This window comes from Schistocerca piceifrons, chromosome 7 (assembly GCF_021461385.2).
Source record: "Schistocerca piceifrons isolate TAMUIC-IGC-003096 chromosome 7, iqSchPice1.1, whole genome shotgun sequence".
NCBI lineage: Eukaryota > Metazoa > Arthropoda > Insecta > Orthoptera > Acrididae > Schistocerca > Schistocerca piceifrons.
Window position 1 is genome coordinate 321,120,661 of NC_060144.1, and position 22,052 is coordinate 321,142,712.

General features: G+C 43.2%; 1 protein-coding gene across 1 annotated transcript in view; it reads right to left on the reverse strand.

The window, feature by feature from the left end:
• Positions 1 to 22,052, reverse strand: part of LOC124805176 (acetylcholinesterase-like) — a 111,222-nt gene that overhangs the window by 22,363 nt on the left and 66,807 nt on the right. Inside the window, exons 6-7 of the mRNA XM_047265663.1 lie at positions 18,242 to 18,407; positions 5,246 to 5,427 (exon numbers count right to left, since the gene is read on the reverse strand). Coding sequence (XP_047121619.1) covers positions 5,246 to 5,427; positions 18,242 to 18,407 — 348 coding nt within the window. The remainder of the gene's footprint in view (positions 1 to 5,245; positions 5,428 to 18,241; positions 18,408 to 22,052) is intronic.

The following is a 22,052-nucleotide window of genomic DNA, read 5'->3' on the forward strand; positions in this document are numbered from 1 at the left end:
TCCAGACTGTAGCTCCTAGAACCGCTTGGCCACAGCGGCCTGCCCTCGGTGGTAGTCAGAACCTCGACACAATACTGCAATACCTCAACAGAGGACTGTGTTGCGAGATACTCACGACACCTCTACAGTCGCCGCCAAGAGGTTCCAAACTGGATGTTATACAAGTGATGTCAGTCACCATTCACTGGATCTAGGACTATGCCAGTGTTAAAGACAGAACAGTGCAAGTGAACACTGACCTATATTGCCACGCACAATCTTCATAATGCAGCTAAGTAGTTTAAAAATTCTATCGCTAAATCACTGCAAGATGTTGCCAATCTGTATTGCCATCCATTTTCTCCATAGCTGTTGCCTAGCCTTATTTGTCCCAGTGACGGGGCTGTATAGTTGCTGCATGTAAGCTGGTGATCTCATAACAGCAACTACGAGTATTTTCGGTGGCAGGGATCCAAGTACGTTTGGTAAATACAATAATTCTTCAGAGTAACTACAGTCCGATTAAAATTACTTTATAGCTGACATTTCATGCGTTGGAGCTGGTTTCCTCCTATCAAGACTCTCAAGGTCGCACCAAAACTGTTTGCTGTTGCCAAATTGCCATTACAGTTGGTCAGTTCACTTCCAATTATTTGTCCAGCTTCCTTTCTTCCTGTGTTTGGATCCCAAATCTGGTACTTTTATTTCTTATTCCATCACACATGATAAACACAAGTAAACCACACTTAAACAATACATACACAAAGATTCTAATGAAATATACACGTTTCATCCAAAGCACCAACCAAACACTACTCGATCCTTTCGCACAAAACGCCATTCACTATCACATGTACATTGATTATAATCACAGAGATCGTCTTACATCAGATCAGTTTCGCATGACACTAAGTGAAGCCGAATTTTTGGAGCCTGTAATTCATAGTTGCAACTGAGTCACTAGAGTCATAAATAAAACTTTGTGGTGACATTAATATTTCGCCACAGAGTAGCGGCTAAAGAAACGAGAGTATTGCGTTATAGCGTCAAGGACTTGTAAATCTGATGAACAGTTTTTGTTGTTTATTCCTTGGTCGTTTAGTCATTGCTAGTATCTAAAAGAAAGTAGTATGTTAGGTTATCTCGTGCCTTGTCATTCTCACTTATTGTAACTGGAAGAAAGTAACTACCAAAATCAACCACGTGGTAGCGGAGCGTAGTGGTTAACGCATATACTTGATGTGTAGCAGATCATGGGTTAGATTTTATACAAACCCCACGAATTTTTCTGTCATTTCTAAATCTAGTCAGAAGACTTGGATTACAATTTTTATTCAAAGAATTCATTTAAATATTTTTTTTTTATTTCGAAAACTTTGGCGCGTCATTTTCATATCGTACTGACTTTTTTGTTCTTTCTTACTTTTCTTCCTATCTTTCCTTTTCGCTTGGTATCTGCCTGTGTCACCCGTAATCTGCTACCAAGTGGCAACCAGGACTGCACATTGGTTGGTAATGCGACAGGTATTGCGCCCAAAGTGAGCATAATCTCATGTAACCAATATAACGAAAAACTGCAGTTTGCTTTCAGCACTGTGTCGTGTGACTAGGGCCTCCTGTGGGGTAGACATGTTCGCTGGGTGCAAGTCTCTCGATTTAACGCCACTTCGGCAACTTGCGCGTCGATGAGGATGAGATGTTGATGATTATGACTACACAACACACAGTCCGTCTGCGGGGAAAATTTCTGACCCAGCAGGGAATCGAACCCGGGCCTTTAGGATTAACATTCTGTCGCGCTGACCACTCAGCTACCAGGAGCGGACGCTTTCAGTACTGAAACCAAAATATTGTTGTAGGAAGTGTATCCATGTGCAGGGCCGGAATGGAAAGTATAAGAGACTCAGTAATGTTGGTCCACCATATGATGTCCCACACTGTAAATTATGTTGCTGAACAAATAAGCAAGGTTAGTCCAACACGTATAGAATGACAGTGTATTTTCTCGATTATTAAATTTTTCTCTCTTGAATTTGCTCGTACAAGTTAGGTCTAATCCCCGTGAACAAAGCGACCGTGATTTTAATTCTGCCGCAGACCGTTGACCACCGTTTCCTCGGGTATATTGCTGTGTTTGCGTGTCGCCTATAACCGAGCAGTAGTCGACAACCGATGTGGTAACAGTCTAACGGCAAGCGACAGACCACCAACTGTCGAGTAATTGCAATGGGACTACAGCTCCTCCCCCCCTTAACCCCCCCTCCACCCCCCCCACCCCCCCCCCCACCCCCCACAATTCAATGCGGCACACTATTACACACGGTGACTTTCCGGTGCGTACGGAAATGTCGCCAGCAGAAAACGTAGATAATTTTCAGACAAAAATATTCCTTCCTTGACTTTTTGACGTGAAAACAACTATTCAGTCGTCAAATGTTCAAATCTGTGTGAAATATTATGGGACTTAACTGCTAAGGTCATCAGTCCCTAAGCTTACAAACTACTTAACCTAAATTATCCTAAGGACAAACACACACACCCATGCCCGTGGAAGGACTCGAGCCTCCGCCGGGGCTAGCCGCACAGTCCATGACTGCAGCGCCATAGACCGCTCGTATTCAGTCGTCAGTCGAACTTGCTTGGGTGACAAAATATCGGCAGATTCTACTAATAACTACGAGGTGTAAACAATGGTTGAACCCGCAATGGATAGATCATGGTACCAGTGTAGGTTCATCCGCGTAATTATTACGGATTAAGATGATGCGAAGTTACACATTGGTTTAGCATGAAAGTCGTTTAGCTTGGACATTGATTCGGGTGTCATTGTTAAGAGCTTGCCCAGCACTAATAGGACTCAATGTGAGAAGCTAAAAATATTCGCCGGAGTATAAGTAAAAATCGGTAATTACTTAGAAAACTACAAAACAGTGAATTATGTCGTCTCATACCAGTCGTTAACGTGCACGGAAATATAGAAGACACAAGTCAGAGGAAAGCTCGCATCGAAACGATCTAAAAAGCCTATAAAGTTCAATGCCGAAGAAAGCGAGAGTTACGACAGCGTCCAAAGGAATGAAAAAATGTAGCAAAGCGACTGCGTAGCTAGCCGATCGGGCAAATTATCGCGCATGTGAGCCTGTGATCTGCCTCAGGCGGTTATCTATTTTATGAAAGATGCCACTGTTGATCATGTTGACTTCATCGATGGCGATACTATGCAACATCACCTGACGTACTTGCTTCGAGTTCATGAGCCCACAGACCGTTTCTACGTTCGGTAAACTTGTGAGTTATCTATTCTGTAACTACAGTACTGCTTGTATAGGCAATGAAGAGATTGATGATTAAAAATTACTTATTTATACAAAACGCTTATTATGATTTTATCTCAGCGTTTCCGCGAAAAATCTACAGCGTGGACCCCCACTGCGCGAGCAAAAATTTTTGTCTTTAGTTGACCGTTTAGTCCATAATCAGCGTCAAAATCATTTATTAATACCGCCAGCCTTTGGAAACGTGCAGTGGCGAAAACAACCTGCCATACGAGAGGCTTCCTGAATCGTACTTTCAATATGCCGAAGACGAGTGCGAGGGAAAAACTCTGCCACATTCAATCGACAGAACTCGTCAAGCAGCGCGACCAGTGAAGCTTGGCGAAAGTGCGATGTATGAAAAACTATCTTTCGTTTGCTTCATTACTTTAACGTTTCGTGTATTTTGTGACTAGAGTACTTCCTTTAATCGAAGAAGCTAGGTGAAATCTTTATAAAGCAAACATTTTGCTTTAGCGTTAGTTTTATGTTTTCCTGACTTGTCTTTACAGAAAAGCACTGATAACATAGTAGTTATTACCGGTTTGCGTAAAAAATGCCACATAAGTTTTCATTCATTTAAGCATTATCTGTATGCCCTTTGACTTTCCATACACACTGAAAAGTCAGCCTGTATACGATACTTGGTCATACTAACCTCCAGACAACATGTAATATGAACACCATCTGTGGGATAATCTACATCTACATCTACATTTATACTCCACAAGCTACCCAAAGGTGTGTGGCGGGGGGCACTTTACGTGCCACTGCCATTACCTCCCTTTCCTGTTCCAGTCGCGTATGGTTCGCGGGAAGAACGACTGCCGGAAAGCCTCAGTGCGCGCTCTAACCTCTCTAATTTTACATTCGTGATGTCCTCGGGAGGTGTAAGTAGGGAGAAGCAATATATTCGTTACCTCATCCAGAAACTCATCCTCTCGAAACCTGAACAGCAACCTACACCGCGATGCAGAGCGCCTCTCTTGCAGAGTTTGCTACTTGAGTTTACTTAACATCTCCGTAACGCTATCGCGCTTACCAAATAACCCTGTGATGAAACGCACCGCTCTTCTTTGGATCTTCTCTATCTCCTCTGCCAACCCGACCTGGCATGGATCCCACACAGATGAGCAGTACTCAAGTATACGTCGAACGAGTGTTTTGTAAGCCACCTCCTTTGTTGATGGACTACATTTTCTAAGGACTCAGCCAATGAATCTCAACCTGGCACCCACCTTACCAACAATTAATTTTATATGATCATTCCACTTCAAATCGTTACGCACGCATACTCCCAGATATTTTACAGAAGTAACTGCTACCAGTGTTTGTTCCGCTATCATATAATCATACAATAAAGGATCCTTCTTTCTATGTATTCGCACTACATTACATTTGCCTATGTTAAGGGTCAGTTGCCACTCCCTGCACCAAGTGCTTATCCGCTGCAGATCTTCCTGCATTTCGCTGCAATTTTCTAATGCTGCAACTTCTCTGTATACTACAGCATCATCTGCGAAAAGCCACATGGAACTTCCGACACTATCTCCTAGGTCATTTATATATATTGTGAAAAGCAATAGTCCCATAACACTCCCCTGTGGCACGCCAGAGGTTACTTTAACGTCTGTAGACGTCTCTCCATTGAGAACAACATGCTGTGTTCTGTTTGCTAAAAACTGTTTAATCTAGCCACACAGCTGGTCTGATATTCCGTAGGCTCTTACTTTATCAGGTGACAATGCGGAACTGTATCGAACGCCTTCCGGAAGTCAAGGAAAATTGGCATCTACCTGGGAGCCTGTATTTAATACAATAAGATAATAAGAGTATAATAAGATAATAAGAGTAGAAACTGCCATCAGTGTCTAGTATGAAAGAAATGAAGACCAAGGTCCCACAGAAGATGTGCAACAAAGAGCAGAAAAAATTCGCTGCAGTTTGCTCACGTCGACAAGCGACTGCGCATCGTCTAGCGTGATGTCTCCTTCCCCAAAGTAGAAGTCGTGGAGCTTCCGCGTGGCGTTTATCCGCTCCTCCTCCGTTGGCAGATGGATGTCCGGCGCCGTGGCGACCTCGAAATTCTCGTTGAACGTTCTCAGGACTTTGGGGTCTGTCAGGTAGCCGTCACCTGCAGAGCAGAGGACGGATACAGTACACTGTTCATACAGGGTGTTTCAAAAATGACCGGTATATTTGAAACGGCAATAAAAACTAAACGAGCAGCGATAGAAATACACCGTTTGTTGCAATATGCCTGGGACAACAGTACATTTTCAGGCAGACAAACTTTCGAAATTACAGTAGTTACAATTTTCAACAACAGATGGCGCTGCAAGTGATGTGGAAGATATAGAAGACAACGCAGTCTGTGGGTGCGCCATTCTGTACGTCGTCTTTCTGATGTAAGCGTGTGCTGTTCACAACGTGCAAGTGTGCTGTAGACAACATGGTTTATTCCTTATAACAGAGGATTTTTCTGGTGTTGGAATTCCACCGCCTAGAACACAGTGTTGTTGCAACAAGACGAAGTTTTCAATGGAGGTTTAATGTAGCCAAAGGACCGAAAAGCGATACAATAAAGGATCTGTTTGAAAAATTTCAACGGACTGGGAACGTGACGGATGAACGTGCTGGAAAGGTAGGGCGACCGCGTACGGCAACCACAGAGGGCAACCCGCAGCTAGTGCAGCAGGTGATCCAACAGCGGCCTCGCGTTTTCGTTCGCCGTGTTGCAGCTGCGGTCCAAATGATGCCAACGTCCACGAGTCGTCTCATGCGCCAGAGTTTACACCTCTATCCATACAAAATTCAAACGCGGCAACCCCTCAGCGCCGCTACCATTGCTGCGCGAGAGACATTCGCTAACGATATAGTGCACAGGATTGATGACGGCGATATGCATGTGGGCAGCATTTGGTTTACTGACGAAGCTTATTTTTACCTGGACGGCTTCGTCCATAAACAGAACTGGTGCATATGGGGAACCGAAAAGCCCCATGTTGCATTCCCATCGTCCCTGCATCCTCAAAAAGTACTGGTCTGGGCCGCCATTTCTTCCAAAGGAATCATTGGCCCATTTTTCAGATCCGAAACGATTACTGCATCACGCTATCTGGACATTCTTCGTGAATTTGTGGCGGTACAAACTGCCTTAGACGACACTGCGAACACCTCGTGGTTTATGCAAGATGGTGCCCGGCCACATCGCACGGCCGACGTCTTTAATTTCCTGAATGAATATTTCGATGATCGTGTGATTGATTTGGGCTATCCGAAACATACAGGAGGCGGCGTGGATTGGCCTCCCTATCCGCCAGACATGAACCCCTGTGACTTCTTTCTGTGGGGACACTTGAAAACCAGGTGTACCGCCAGAATCCAGAAACAATTGAACAGCTGAAGCAGTACATCTCATCTGCATGTGAAGCCATTACGCCAGACACGTTGTCAAAGGTTTCGGGTAATTTCATTCAGAGACTACGCCATATTATTGCTACGCATGGTGGATATGTGGAAAATATCGTACTATAGAGTTTCCCAGACCGCAGCGCCATCTGTTGTTAAAAATTGTAACTACTGTAATTTCGAAAGTTTGTCTGCCTGAAAATGTACTGTTGTCCCAAGCATATTGCAACAAACGGTGTATTTCTATCGCTGCTCGTTTAGTTTTTATTGCCGTTTCAAATATACCGGTCATTTTTGAAACACCCTATATTAGCTTTATAACCAAAATAATTGGGAGGAAGTTCAATACGTTGTATTTTATTTTATTTATTTATTTATTTTAACATTCACATGCAGCTTCGTTTCTGCACAGAAATTCTCAGACATTTGGCTTTATCTAAAGTATTTTAGAGAGAGTGAAAGTACGACTGCTTTTTTCCCCTCCGATCGGTCGCGAAGTGGGAATCACAGTTAAAACCAAAAATGTTTTATTTGCCACGTCTAGCTACAACCTTCCAACTGCTTCTCTAACTAGTCGCCGGCCTGGGTTAGACATTTGTCGTAGCGTGGTACTTTCGTCATAGAACGCAGCCACCAGTGCTTTCCGTCAATTTCGTGCTCTGGTCTGCAGTTCACTGTGTTTTCCAAAATGATGTCCTCACAGACAGCGGTTCATGTGAGCAGAGGCGAATATCAGAGGGAGCCATGTCCGGGCTGTATGGTGCGTGGTGAAACGCTGGAGAAGTGTCGTTGTTCCACCAGCAGTGTGCGGCCGAACATTCTCATGAAGAAGGAAGCACATGCAATTACGTTATGTAGGCTGCACGAAATGAGATGGAGTCCCTCAGTACCACTTCACACTTCGTGGGGTACTCTACGTACTCACTACGCGCCCAGAATTGAAAATTGCGACGTGACGCGGTCGAGGCGAGGCGAGGAGAGGCGGGAGAGAGAGAGAGAGAGAGTTTATGGATTTGTGTTCCGGTACCGCTCTGGATTAAATTCAACCTAACATGGTATGTATACGACACAGTATTAGAACACCATTATCGTAAGGGGACGACACCCAATGGACCCTCTAACGAACGAAATGGCGCAGTGGCTAGCACACTGGACTCGCATTCGGCAGGACGACGGTTCACACCCGTGTCCCGCCATCCTGATATAGGGTTTCCGTAATTTCCCTAAGTCGCTCCAGGCAAATGCAGGGATGGCTCCTTTGAAAGTGCACGGCCGATTTCCTTCCCCACCCTTGACGCAATCCGAGCTTCTGCTCTGTCTCTAATAACCTCGATGTCGACGGGACGTTAAGCCCTTCCTTCCCCAAGGGCTCCTATTTGTTAGAAGAGGTCAAAAACTGATGACGTACAGTCATAACTCTAAAACGCCCTGAATAATTTGAATCAAATCTAGTTTAAGTTCTAACAAAAAGTCGCTCTGGACGCCTGTGACCATTATGTGAATACTGAACATGCCTTTTCCACTGATTTTTGAGCGCTGAAAATAAGTGTACACAATTCTCTTGAAATTTCCAGCCAGATTAAAACTGTATGCTAGACCGAGTCTCGAACACGGGACCTTTGTCTTTCGGAGGTAAGAGCTCTACAAACTCAACTACCCAAGCACGATGCACGATCTGTCCTCACAGCTTTACTTCCACCAATACCTCATCTCCAACTTTCAAAACTGCATAAAAGATCTCTTGTGAAACTTGCAGGACTAGCACTCCAGGAAGAAAGGATGTTGTGGAGACGTCGCTTAGCCATAGTCTGGGAAATGTTTCCAGAATTAATTTTCATTCTGCAGCGGAATGTGCGCTGATGTGGACTTCCTGGCAGGCTAAAACTGTGTGCCGGACTAGACTCGAATTCGGAACTTTTACCTATCCACACGTAACACTCGAGTGTGAGAACGTTACAATGCGCATAACAATTCATTAACTGATTATTTTGTTCATATGTTACTGTGATATATTTCTGTAACGCTATTTTGTCAAATAAAGTTTTGAGGAGAAAACAAATTTTGTCCGCAAAAGTCAAAGGTCCCGAGTTCGAGTTTTAATTTACTAGGAAGTTTCATATCTGTGCACACTCCGCTGCAGAGTGAGAATTTTTCATTTATGCGTTTCGGGCATAGTCTCTGCTCAGAATATCTGGCAAAAGCATCACCAATTGTCATAAAAGTGCAAACACAACATCTGAACAACATTACAATTAACATAGTGTCATAACAGTTTGCTTACCAGACAAAAGAAGACTTCACAAAGAATATGATGTCACATAATTTCAGTCTTGATATTGCTGCTCAACTGATTGGGTGTATTAGGGGTTGAACCGTGTACCTAGAACGACAGAGAGGCTTCGCCCGCCATAGAACCTCAGTGGTTCACAACCCCAGAACAGGCTACAGCAGTCCACTCACCCCACCGCCGCCCCACGCCGAATCCAGGGTTATTGTGCGTTTCGGCCGCCAGTGCCCCCCTCCCCCCCTCCATGGGAATGTCTCATACCAGACATGTGCAATCCCAAATGTTTGCATGGTTGAGGAATTATGGTGTACGTGTACGTGGAGACAGTGGTTGCGCAGCAATCGCCGACATAGTGTAACTGAGGCGGAATAAGGGGGACCAGCCCACATTCACCGAGGCAGAAAGAAAACCGCCTTAAAAACCATCCACAGGCTGGCCGGCACACCGGACCTCGACACTAATCCGTCGGGCGGATTCATGCCGGGGACCGGCACGCCTTCCCGCTAGAGTAGCAGTGTGTCAGACCGCGCGGCTAGCCCGGCGGCCAACTGACTGCGTACTGCCATTATAAATACTACATATTGTTACACGTCACCTGGTGGTGTAGTGGTAGTGGCGTTGGGATGTTGGAAAGGTCAACAGAGCGTTATTAACAAAAATATTCGCAGAATACGATATAGTAGCGACCTCCTCTGAAGGAAAATTAGAAATTACAGTTTAGAGTGGACAAACAGAAGTACATCACGAAATCATGTGATCTGGGTAAGGGATGAAGGGAAGTGACGGAAGGAAGGACAGAAGGGTTGCTTCGCGATCTCAACCATTCTAAGAAGGAACAGCCTACACAAAATTTAATCTCAGTACTGTTTTAAGCATGTATAACTTTGTCACCAACTTTATCTCTAATGATAATTGTATGGATTCCGCATCATGAACGTGTTTAACCTAGTTCTCTATGTTCTTCCACGAGACCCTAAAGGCAGTATATACCAGCGCCCAGATGATGTCGTGTTTATTGACACAGACACTCGATACATTTCCGTACTATCGCTTAATGAACAAAATATCAGCGTATAAAATATTACTTCATGTTTGTGATTGGATTGAGGAATTCCCAGCAACTAGAACTCAGTATGTAATTCTTAACGAGCATAAATCTCTGGACTTAAAACTTCTCGCGTGTCTCAAGAGAATATTACAATACCATTTCTGTTCATAATATACACTGTATTCCAAAATTAAAGCTGTTTCCCCGCCTTATGTCTAATTCACGATGTAATCATACGAACTGTCAACCAGATGTCCGTTCGATGGTGTTCTGCGCGGAAGATTGCATTCCAGTCAACGGACAACCGTGCCAACGATGTTGTCAGGGCACCTACGAAACTAGGTAGTGTTGCCGGGTAGCCCGATATCCACAATCGCTGTGTACAAAGTCACAGGTGGTGCAGGATGGCTCAGAGAAGATTCCTACCAGACTCTCTGCAGTGGAAGGCCATACAAAGAAAGGAAGCAGGACAGTCGCAAACTGATTTGGCCTCATGTCTTAATGTGAATCGTTCTTTGTTCCTCGGATGTGGCGACAGTTTATAGAGACCGAAACTGTATCCCGAAGACCAAGGCAGGGCGACCACGTGTGACTTCAGAAGAGATGACCGTATTTTTGTTGTAAGGGCAGGACAGTACCGACTTAATACTGCACGGCACCTGGCACATGACCTCGCAGCATCTACTGGACGTGTTGTGTCAAGGTAAACGGGTTTGCAGAAGGCTTCAGCAGAACAGCCTTTATTGTCAGAGACCTGTTGTATGTGTACCTCTTACGCGTCTTCACAGTAGAGTACGTCTAGAATGGAATCATCAACATGCCACTTGGACACTCTAACAGTGGACTGGAAAGTGATTCGCGAGGGATTCGCACATAGAGGGAATGTGGAACACGATTTCGGGACCCAAATATTGTGGAAGGAGATTGGTATCGTGGAGGATCCCTAATAGTGTAATAGTTAACTCTAGAACCCCTCTTCACGAAATTGTACAGGTGAATCGGCGAGGTTTAACTGCTCTCAGGTATCGTGACGAGATCTTGGGATCTCGTTTACGGTTGTTGCGAGGTGCTGTGGGCCCAGACTTCTTACTGGTGGACCATAATGCTCGACCTCATGTAGCACAGGTGGTTGATTTTTCTTGGAAACGGAAGATGTTGCATACATGGCGTCGCCTGCTCGCTCTCCAGATTTGAATCCCATAGACGAGTAGCATGCCTGGAATTCACTAGGAAGATGGCTTGCATCAAGTCACCAACCACTCTCCAAGATTGTGAGCAGTTTCTACAGAAAGAATGGGCGTTATTGCCTCAACACGAGACTGGTGTCATCATTCACAGCATGGCCTGTCATTGTCTGGTCTGTGCATTGCTGCAAGAGGTAGTCACACCCCATACTGAGCACATGAACTAGTTGTCGTAATGTGTGTGCAAATCCCTTAAGATGGAAAAAAAACGAAGAACATTTTTGTCTGTTCTGTATTCTTTACAGTGTTTCCGTTTTGCTATTACCTGTTTATATCGTGTTGTGACCAAATAAAAGCAACCTTGCAAACTTTCCGTTTGTTGCTTTAATTTTGGACATCATTGTATACAATAACCTACTGGAAAACGTCGTAAATTTCAGGTGTTTCTTCTCGGAGGACACTGTTGTATACAGAGATGTAGCAGCACCAGGAAATTATATCGAAATGCAAGAAGACCAGCTGAGAGTCGACACTTCGTGCCGGCATTTTCACTCGACCCTCAACATAAACAAATCTGCCATGTGGTATATAAATAGGCGGAAAGAGACGTTATTGTACCATTACAGGATTGCCGAGCAACCTCTTGAAACATACACGACAATTAAATAGGGGCGAGTATGCGTATGGAGTGCCTTGAAGTGGAACCACCACATAAAACTTATCTTAGGAAAGGCAAATGACAGACTGAAATTCCTTCGGACAATCTTCGGTATATGCAGTCCACCGACGAAGAAGATCGCTTACGAAACGCGTTTTTAGGATTAATAGTGAAAATAGAGGCTATCCAAAGATGAATATTGTGTTTCGTCACAGATTCGTTTAATAATCGCAAAAACATCAGTGAGATTTTCATCCAATTGCAGCAGCAGATGCTACAAGGGAGACATTGTGCGTTACGGTTAGGTTTATTGTTGGAATTCAAACAGTGTACGATCCTAGAGGAGTCAAACAATATGTTGCCTCTTCCTACCTGCATCTACCGAAAATAACACGAAGGCAAAATGAGAGAGATTCGAGATTACACGGAAGCTTATAAGAATTTGATCTCCTACCGCACCATTTGAGACTTCAACGGGGAAGGAGAGAATTAACAGGAGAACACAATGTATCTTGCGCCAGACACATCTATTGATGTAGATGTAAATTTTCAGAGTAGCTTCACATGTACTAAAATCCATTGTTACTTATAAATTTGTTTCTTACTATTTGCTTGGCGTGTTCGACAGGTGGTATGTCCCACTCAAGCTGCTATGATACGTAGCTCGACCTCTGGAAGCAACTAAAGAGGTCGACTCAGGCAATTGTACAAAAACAGAATAATTCGTAAAACTGGATGGGATGATGGCAAAATTTTGAAGGGTAGGACACTGAAACTCACTGTCCAATGATTCAACTTTGAATGAAATTAAGCTTAATGAGAAGTTCAGGCATGAGGGTATCTGAGATGTTAGAACATCACAAGATTCTCATAAAAGAACAGTGAAAAATAATATTGGTATGTCACAAGATTCTCGTAAAATCACAATGAAAAATAATGTTAGTATATTTCATCAGAATATCAGGGGATTAAAAAATGAAGTAGGTGCTCCTCTTGTTTATTTAGGAGATTTAGAAACGAAGGGGCTGTCTGAACATCATATAATCACAGGTATGGAAAAGGTAAATGTAGGTGGGTATATGCTTCCAGCACATGTAAGTAGAGACACTATGGAAAGAAGAGGGGGTTGGCATATATGTTAAAATCTGGTATAGTGTGAAAAATGTAGAAAGTAAAAGATTGTGTGTAGGGTAACATATAGAAGTACGTGCGTGTGATCTTAAATTAAATAATGGTAATTTTATAACTGTATCCATGTATAGGTCCCCATTGGGAAATTTTCAGCTGTTTTTGAAAAACTTTGATTATTTGTTGTGCTATCTGTCAGACATAAGGAAGAAACTGATTGTTTGTGGGGATTTGAATGTAGATTTTCTGAAAGAGTTCGATAGAAATATTGACACTGAAGTATTATTTGGTTCTTTCAATTTGATGTCAGTTACTGATTTTTCTACTTGGATGGTACAGGAAAGCACCGCAGTGATAGACAATGTTTTTATAGATCAAGATAAATTTAATCGAATAAATACTTTCTCTGTTAAGAATGGTCTGTCTGATCACGATGAACAGCTTGTTACAATATATGACATAACTCCACACAGCAACACAAAACAGTCCTCCAAAATAGTGCGCTCAATTAACAATATAACAATTGAAAATTTTAGGGAAAGCTTGTGACAGAATGGGATGAGGTGTACAGCGAACCTGGTGCTAATTTAAAATTTAACCTACTTCATGATACGTTTCTAGTATATTTGAAAACAATTTCCCTAATAAGGCAGTGAAATATAATTGTATGAAACCATCTAAAAAACCATGACTTACTAAAGGGATGAAAATATTTGTAAACAGAAAAGGGCAATGTAGCTTATAGCTATGAGGAGTAATGATCCAGAATATTGAAACATTATAGAAACTACTGCACTGTATTAAGAAAAGTTATTAAAAGTCCAGAATTATATGCATTATATCTGAGATTAGCATATCTGATAATAAAATTAAAACAATTTGGAATACTGTTAAAAGGGAAACAGACAACTGAGAGCACAGGAAAACTGTATTTTTCTCAAACTCAATGAAGAGATTGTTAACAAAAAAAGGATCCAGCTATTAATTAGAAAATGCAAGGAAATATATGGAAGAGGCATAACTATGCAATTTGTTAAAACTGAAATTCAACTCACCTCATCTACTGAAATTAGGAAAATAATAAATTCACTCAAAAGTAAAAGCTCACACGGAATTGATGGCATTTCTAACAGAGTACTAAAAGCTTGTTCACAACAGATGAGTAGGATTCTCAGCCACACACACACACACACACACACACACACACACACACATATATATATATATATATATATATATATATATATATATATATATATATATATATATATAGTAGCTCACCAAAATAAGGCATTTCTTCAAATGAATTGTAAAACGCTACTGTTACCGTTGCATTAAAAAGTGGATAGGTTGGTGCTAACAACTATGGCCATATTTCAGTTCTGACAGCTTTATCCAAAATTCTTGAAAAAGTAATGTATTCAAGAGTAGCGTAATATATTTCTGTAAAAATGAAGTACTAACAAAATTTCAGTGTTATTTTCAGAAAATCTTTTCAATAGAATAAGTTATATATATTTTTTCACTGGTCAAATATTAAATGCTTTAAATAACTGAACAGCAACCACTGGAATATTATGCGATTTCTCAAAGGCATTTGACTGTATGAATCATGAAATTCTTCTAGATAAGCTTAAGCATTGTGACAGTGCACAAATGGTTTACTTCATAATTAACTGGAAGAACGCAGAAGGTTGAAGTTAACAGTACAGGTAATCTGCAAAAATCAACAACTAACTTGGGAGGTATCAGGATTCAGTCTTGGGTCCCTTATTATCCTTAATATACATTAATCACTTGCCACGCAATATTCATGAGGACACAAAGCTAGTTGTTTTTGCTGATGATACAAGTATAGTTACCACACCCAACAAACAAGAAACAGCTTGGGAAATTGTAAATATCGTCTTTCAGAAAATTATGAAATTGTTCTCTGCATATGGACTCTCACAAAATTTTGAGAAAACACAGTATATATAATTCTCTACAAATGCCATATCACCACTGATAAATGCAGACTATGAACAGAAGTCTGTTGCTAAGGCAGAATATACAAAATTTCTTGGTGTGTACATTGATGAGAAATTGCATTGTGAAAACATATTGCTGATCTGCTGAAACGGTTCAGTTTAGCTACTTATGCTGTTAGGGTTACTGCAAATTTTGGTGATAAACACATCAGTAAATTAGCCTACTATGCCTATTTTCATTCGCTGATTTCATATGGCATCATACTTTGGGATAATTCATCATTAAGAGAAAAAGTATTCGTTGCATAAAAGCGTGTAATGAGATTAACAGCTGGATCCCACCGAAGATCATCTTGCAGACATTTATCTAAGTAACTTGGAATATTCGCAGTACCTCTACAATTCATACACACATCAAAAAAAGTTTTGCATCATCCCGGTTCCCAGAACTTCTGAAGGTAAACATTGACTGTGGATACTGTATCACAGACACAGTCCCTTTGACTGTTCAGAGAGGTCACTAAACCTACCCAAAGATGTAAACAACCATGCTTGAGCAGCACCTATTAGACGGAGGGGGTCCGACAGCCGATCAGTTAGAGTCATTCCACCAGGAAGGAGGTACATGGCTCGTGTTGCCTGTAATTCAACCATGCCTAGACGGTCAATACCGCTGTTCGATCGCGTCCGCATTCTTACTTTGGGCCAGGATGGCTCTCAACAAGGGAAGTGTCCAGGCGTCTCGAAATGAACCGAAGCGATGGTGTTCAGGCATGGAGGAGATAGAGAGAGACAGGAACTGTCGATGACATGTCTTGCTCAGGCCGCCCTAGGGCTACTAATGCAGTGGATGACCGCTACCTACGGATTATGGCTGGAGGAACCCTGACAGCAACGTCACTATGTTGAATAATGCCTTTCGTGCAGCAACAGTAAGTCTTGTTACAACTCAAACTGTGCGCAATAGGCTGCATGATGCTCAACATCACTCCCGACGTCCATGGCGAGGTCTATCTTTGCAACCACGACGCCATGAAGCGCGATACAGATGGGCCAACAACATGCCGAATGGACCGCTCAGGATTGGCATCACGTTGTCTTCACCGATGAGTGTCAACCAGACAATCGTCGGAGACGTGTTTGAAGGCAACCCGGTCAGGCTGACACACTGTCCAGCGAGTCCAGCAAGGTGGAGGTTCCCTCTGTTTTGGGGTGGCATTATGTGGGGCCGACGTACGTCGCTGGTGGTCACGGAAGACGCTTTAAAGGCTGTACGATATGTAAATGCCATCCACCGACCGATAGTACAACCATATCGGCAGCATATTGGTGAGGCATTCGTCTTCATGGACGCCAGTTCGCCCCCCCCCCCCCCCCACACCGTGCACATCTTGTGAATGACTTCCTTCAGGATAACGACATCGCTCAACTAGAGTGGCCAGCATGTCCTCCAAACATGCCTGGGATAGATTGAAAAGGGCTGTTTATGGACGACGCGACCCCCCAACCACTCTTAGGGATCTATGCCGAATCTTCATTGAGGAGTGGGACAATCTGGACCAACAGTGCTTTGATGAACTTGTGGATAGTATGTCACGACAAATATTGACATGCATCAATGCAAGAGGATGTGCTACTGGGTATTAAAGGTACTGGTGTGTACAGCAATGTGGACCACCACCTGTGAAGGTTTGTCTGTATGGTGGTACAACACGCAATGTGTGGTTTCCATGAGCAATAAAAATGGCGGAAATGATGTTTATGTTGATCTCTATTCCAATTTTCTGTACAGGTTCTGGAACTCTCGGAACCGAGGCGATGAAAAACTTTCTTTTATGTGTGTATATTCACTTAGTAAATTTATTATTACTAACCCATCCCAGTTCAAAAATAACAGCCAAGTGCATAGCTACAGCACTAGAAAAAAGGATTATCTTCACTACTCTGGGGTGAATCTGACTTTGGCACAGGAAGGGGTGAAGTACGCTGCCAAAAAAATCTTTGGTCATTTGCCAAATAGCATTAAAAGTCTGACAGATAGCTAACCAACAATTAAAAACGAATTAAAAGAATTTCTGAATGACAATAGATGAATTTTTAGATGTGCAGTAGCAAGTGAAAAAGAAATAATAATTATATTGTGTAAAGGAAACTTGTGTCAAAGTGACACGTTCCAAATAATTACGAAGTGTCATATTCATGATCTATGGAACAAGTATTAAGGTAGTGTATTATAATGTAATGTAACATAAAAATTTCACCATTGGTTTCTTTTTGTCACAATTTTTTTATCTTAGTATCCATGCAGTTCCCTAGAATTCCACATTATTCCAGTAAGATGTCCCCCGATGACAGCGTTCGTATTCAAGCTTGTGTTTAATGTGTTCAAAAGGTGTCATACAACCAGCCAGTTAATGATTATGCTTACAAACATATATGAAGAAAAACATTGGTACTTCATGAAAGCGAACACTCAGAATGAAGGAAAGATATTTGCCAGTTGTAACATAAAAACGTCAAAATTAGAGAAAGCCCATATTTACAGAAATTTTATGACTTCTATTACAAAGATCTTTTCATAATTGTTAAAGACCACAATGTTACCAGTCGCCATCAGCATTGAAAACTGTTTGGGCCTGAGGCTGATATTACATATTTCTTCCCAAAAGCTATTTTTTCCATCACTAATCGTATTCCCATCTCGACATTTATCTCATTTCCAATACAGATTAGTATTAGATACAGGTATTCAGTGGAATTTATTCCATAGGAATGTGAAAGCAAAATCATTAACCTATAATTTCGTTGTTGGTGCTGAAGTTTCTTACGTTTTTATGGTGCTCTGTGTTGCCATTGTAACTTCTAATTGCGAAGTAAATATTGTATGAAGTTCAGAGACACAACGATATTAGTAATTACAAACAAGTCATCACCTTAAAATTATTACCCGAAAATTAATACGTCGACACATGGTTTTAATCAACTATTAAATTTTATACCTCAGCAAATTATTCTGTCGTTAATGTTTATTCATGTGTCGTTGATAATTACTGATATGTCAGATGTTCCTTGTGATTTCGAAAAACCTGAGGTGTGAGGTTCTATTTCACCTGAATGGACATTGTTGATGGAATCAGTAGTGTCTATGACCAACCAAAAATTGCAGAAAAGCTTGTAGAACGCTTACCGGCCAGGATTCAGGATTCTAAGTCAATGGTCTGACTCCGACACCTCTACAAAGCGTATCCGACAGCAGACTTACCGATTATGAAGAGAACGCCCTCGCCCGAGTCGACTCCAGTGAGGACCGGCACCTTGTTGAAGCGACCCTCTTTCAGTACAGTGATGGGGTGCTCTCTCACAAAAGCATCCTCCACGTCTGGTTCGACAACCGGAGCGAAGGCCAGACGCGCTAGCTTCACTTTCTCCTGAAACACCAGCCATAAATGCAAATTACATTGTAAAAAAAAAAAAAAAAAAAGAAAAAGAAAAAAAAATTATATTAAAAGTAAGTCAGGAACATTACCACAAACTTGTGGTATGCCGCATTGTTTCACACCCTAAGACACACCTAATAGAAATCTATCCATATTGTCCATGTAGTACTACGCGCCTTGAAAGAATGACTTTTTCGGAAACCCGTAATTGTCTCCCATTGCGAAACATAAGTTTGAAATTTGGTTGAAAGGTGCCTACGATCTTCTACCCTAATGTTCGTCACTTTCGGGCTCGACGACAGACTCTGCTGACATTATCGGAAGTTCCAACCCCTATCTAAAGATGTCGTGAGGCTGAATTCGCATTAAACGTGCTCTGACAGCTTTGGACGGCAGCACGACCGTAAATTAAGCTCTTGTGTACAGTTTGGGGCCTTTAAAAAATGGTTCAAATGGTTCTGAGCACTATGGGACTCAACTTCTGAGGTCATTAGTCCCCTAGAACATAGAACTAGTTAAACCTAACTAACCTAAGGACATCACACACATCCATGCCCGAGGCAGGATTCGGACCTGCGACCGTAGTGGTCGTGCGGTTCCAGACTGAAGCGCCTAGAACCGCTCGGCCACACCGGCCGGCTATTTAGTGTCAAAAACCATGTAAATCACCAAGCAAAACGCTTCGGTAAACTGTGCGCACTCCAGAACATTTAAGTTTCAAGAAATCTCGGACAGACAAAAGCAGCGATTGTTGAACTGCTCCATGTGTGAGAAAACATCAAAACGTAAGTTTTGTATACATTGTATATTTGTTAATGTCTACTAGTTTAATGCCTTTGTGCTTTGAGAATATATTGATGCTTCACGTTTTTTTTAAAAAAAAAAACTTTATTGATACAACAACATTATAAAAAAACAAAAAAAGAAGGTATTGTGATACAAATTATTTATAAACACAAAATATTGTATGATACACACAAAACCCACCACCTTATGTAATTAGTGGGTCCAATTATTATACTTGAACAACAAGCAGCTTATACTACTTAATTAATGGCACTTACTATGGACAGGGTTAATCTAACTACTTGACTACTCTAGTTATTCTAAATCTAGCTGCTCTGCAGCGTTACAGGTGTGCCAGACTAAATACAAACCTACTAAAACGGCCTACTCACTGAGCTAATCCCAGTGAGCGTGCCCCTGGCACTGGGCTGGCCAACTACTTTTGGAATCGCTGCAGTTCCTACCTATGTTAGTGATGTTAGTATTCTAATTTTACGTTAATTCTAGTGTAACTACTTCCTATCAAATCTTAGTGCATATGTCAAGTCCGGGAATGGTGCTCCTGCTCCCCTGATCCAGTAGCGCGGCGGATTCCAGTTGTGAAGCAACCGGCCAGTACCGCGCTCGGCGGAAATTGCAGGTGCACCTGAGTCTTCATCGGGTTATATTTTTTAATTTCTAACCGTGTTGGTTACTAATAAAATCCCTCAAGATCTTTTGGGATATTTCATTTCCTAAATTGTTGAGGACATTGAAGGTCTCGGCAGGTCGCAGTAGTGTGTATGTGTCCCTGTTTGGTAATTGATTCCTAAGTTCGAGCGCCACATCGTCATATAACGTGCAGTCATAGACGACATGTTCGGGCGTTCCATCCGGAGCACCACAATCGCACGCTGGTGTCGCCCGTTTTCCAAATCGACATACACTCCTGGAAATGGAAAAAAGAACACATTGACACCGGTTTGTCAGACCCACCATACTTGCTCCGGACACTGCGAGAGGGCTGTACAAGCAATGATCACACGCACGGCACAGCGGACACACCAGGAACCGCGGTGTTGGCCGTCGAATGGCGCTAGCTGCGCAGCATTTGTGCACCGCCGCCGTCAGTGTCAGCCAGTTTGCCGTGGCATACGGAGCTCCATCGCAGTCTTTAACACTGGTAGCATGCCGCGACAGCGTGGACGTGAACCGTATGTGCAGTTGACGGACTTTGAGCGAGGGTGTATAGTGGGCATGCGGGAGGCCGGGTGGACGTACCACCGAATTGCTCAACACGTGGGGCGTGAGGTCTCCACAGTACATCGATGTTGTCGCCAGTGGTCGGCGGAAGGTGCACGTGCCCGTCGACCTGGGACCGGACCGCAGCGACGCACGGATGCACGCCAAGACCGTAGGATCCTACGCAGTGCCGTAGGGGACCGCACCGCCACTTCCCAGCAAATCAGGGACACTGTTGCTCCTGGGGTATCGGCGAGGACCATTCGCAACCGTCTCCATGAAGCTGGGCTACGGTCCCGCACACCGTTAGGCCGTCTTCCGCTCACGCCCCAACATCGTGCAGCCCGCCTCCAGTGGTGTCGCGACAGGCGTGAATGGAGGGACGAATGGAGACGTGTCGTCTTCAGCGATGAGAGTCGCTTCTGTCTTGGTGCCAATGATGGTCGAATGCGTGTTTGGCGCCGTGCACGTGAGCGCCACAATCAAGACTGCATACGACCGAAGCACACAGGGCCAACACCCGGCATCATGGTGTGGGGAGCGATCTCCTACACTGGCCGTACACCACTGGTGATCGTCGAGGGGACTCTGAATAGTGCACGGTACATCCAAACCGTCATCGAACCCATCGTTCTACCATTCCTAGACCGGCAAGGGAACTTGCTGTTCCAACAGGACAATGCACGTCCGCATGTATCCCGTGCCACCCAACGTGCTCTAGAAGGTGTAAGTCAACTACCCTGGCCAGCAAGATCTCCGGATCTGTCCCCCATTGAGCATGTTTGGGACTGGATGAAGCGTCGTCTCACGCGGTCTGCACGTCCAGCACGAACGCTGGTCCAACTGAGGCGCCAGGTGGAAATGGCATGGCAAGCCGTTCCACAGGACTACATCCAGCATCTCTACGATCGTCTCCATGGGAGAATAGCAGCCTGCATTGTTGCGAAAGGTGGATATACACTGTACTAGTGCCGACATTGTGCATGCTCTTTTGCCTGTGTCTATGTGCCTGTGGTTCTGTCAGTGTGATCATGTGATGTATCTGACCCCAGGAATGTGTCAATAAAGTTTCCCCTTCCTGGGACAATGAATTCATGGTGTTCTTATTTCAATTTCCAGGAGTGTAGATATGTCAGATATGGCCCATGACCTGTAAGAAAATGCAGCAGTCCTCTGCTCGGCTCAAAGTGGCTCATTTGAAGCCTTTCTCTGATGTTCGGTAGTAGCTGGAATACCCTTCTTCCCGTTTCCTCAGTTTCCCATTGCTGTTGCCATAACTCTTCGCGCCTTCTCTTTATTGCATATCTATCCCCAACTTGTACCCCCATGATTTCCTTGGTCTTATCTATCTTTCCTTTGGAGACCCAGTACCACGCTCCCTGTTCTCTAATTTTTATGTCTAAGGGACATAATCCTATTATTGTCAGTAAGGCCCCCCCAGGTGTTGTTCGGTATGCCCCGACTGAACGCAACAGCATGTTCCGCTGCACCCTTCTTACGGTCATTGCGGGCACCACCCTCGTGAGCCTGTGTGCCCAAACCCCGCTCGCATATCCTACTAAGGATGTTAGGATACTGTTGTGATAAAGTTTGATCAAGTTGGGAGGTAGGTGGAATCTTCTATGGCCT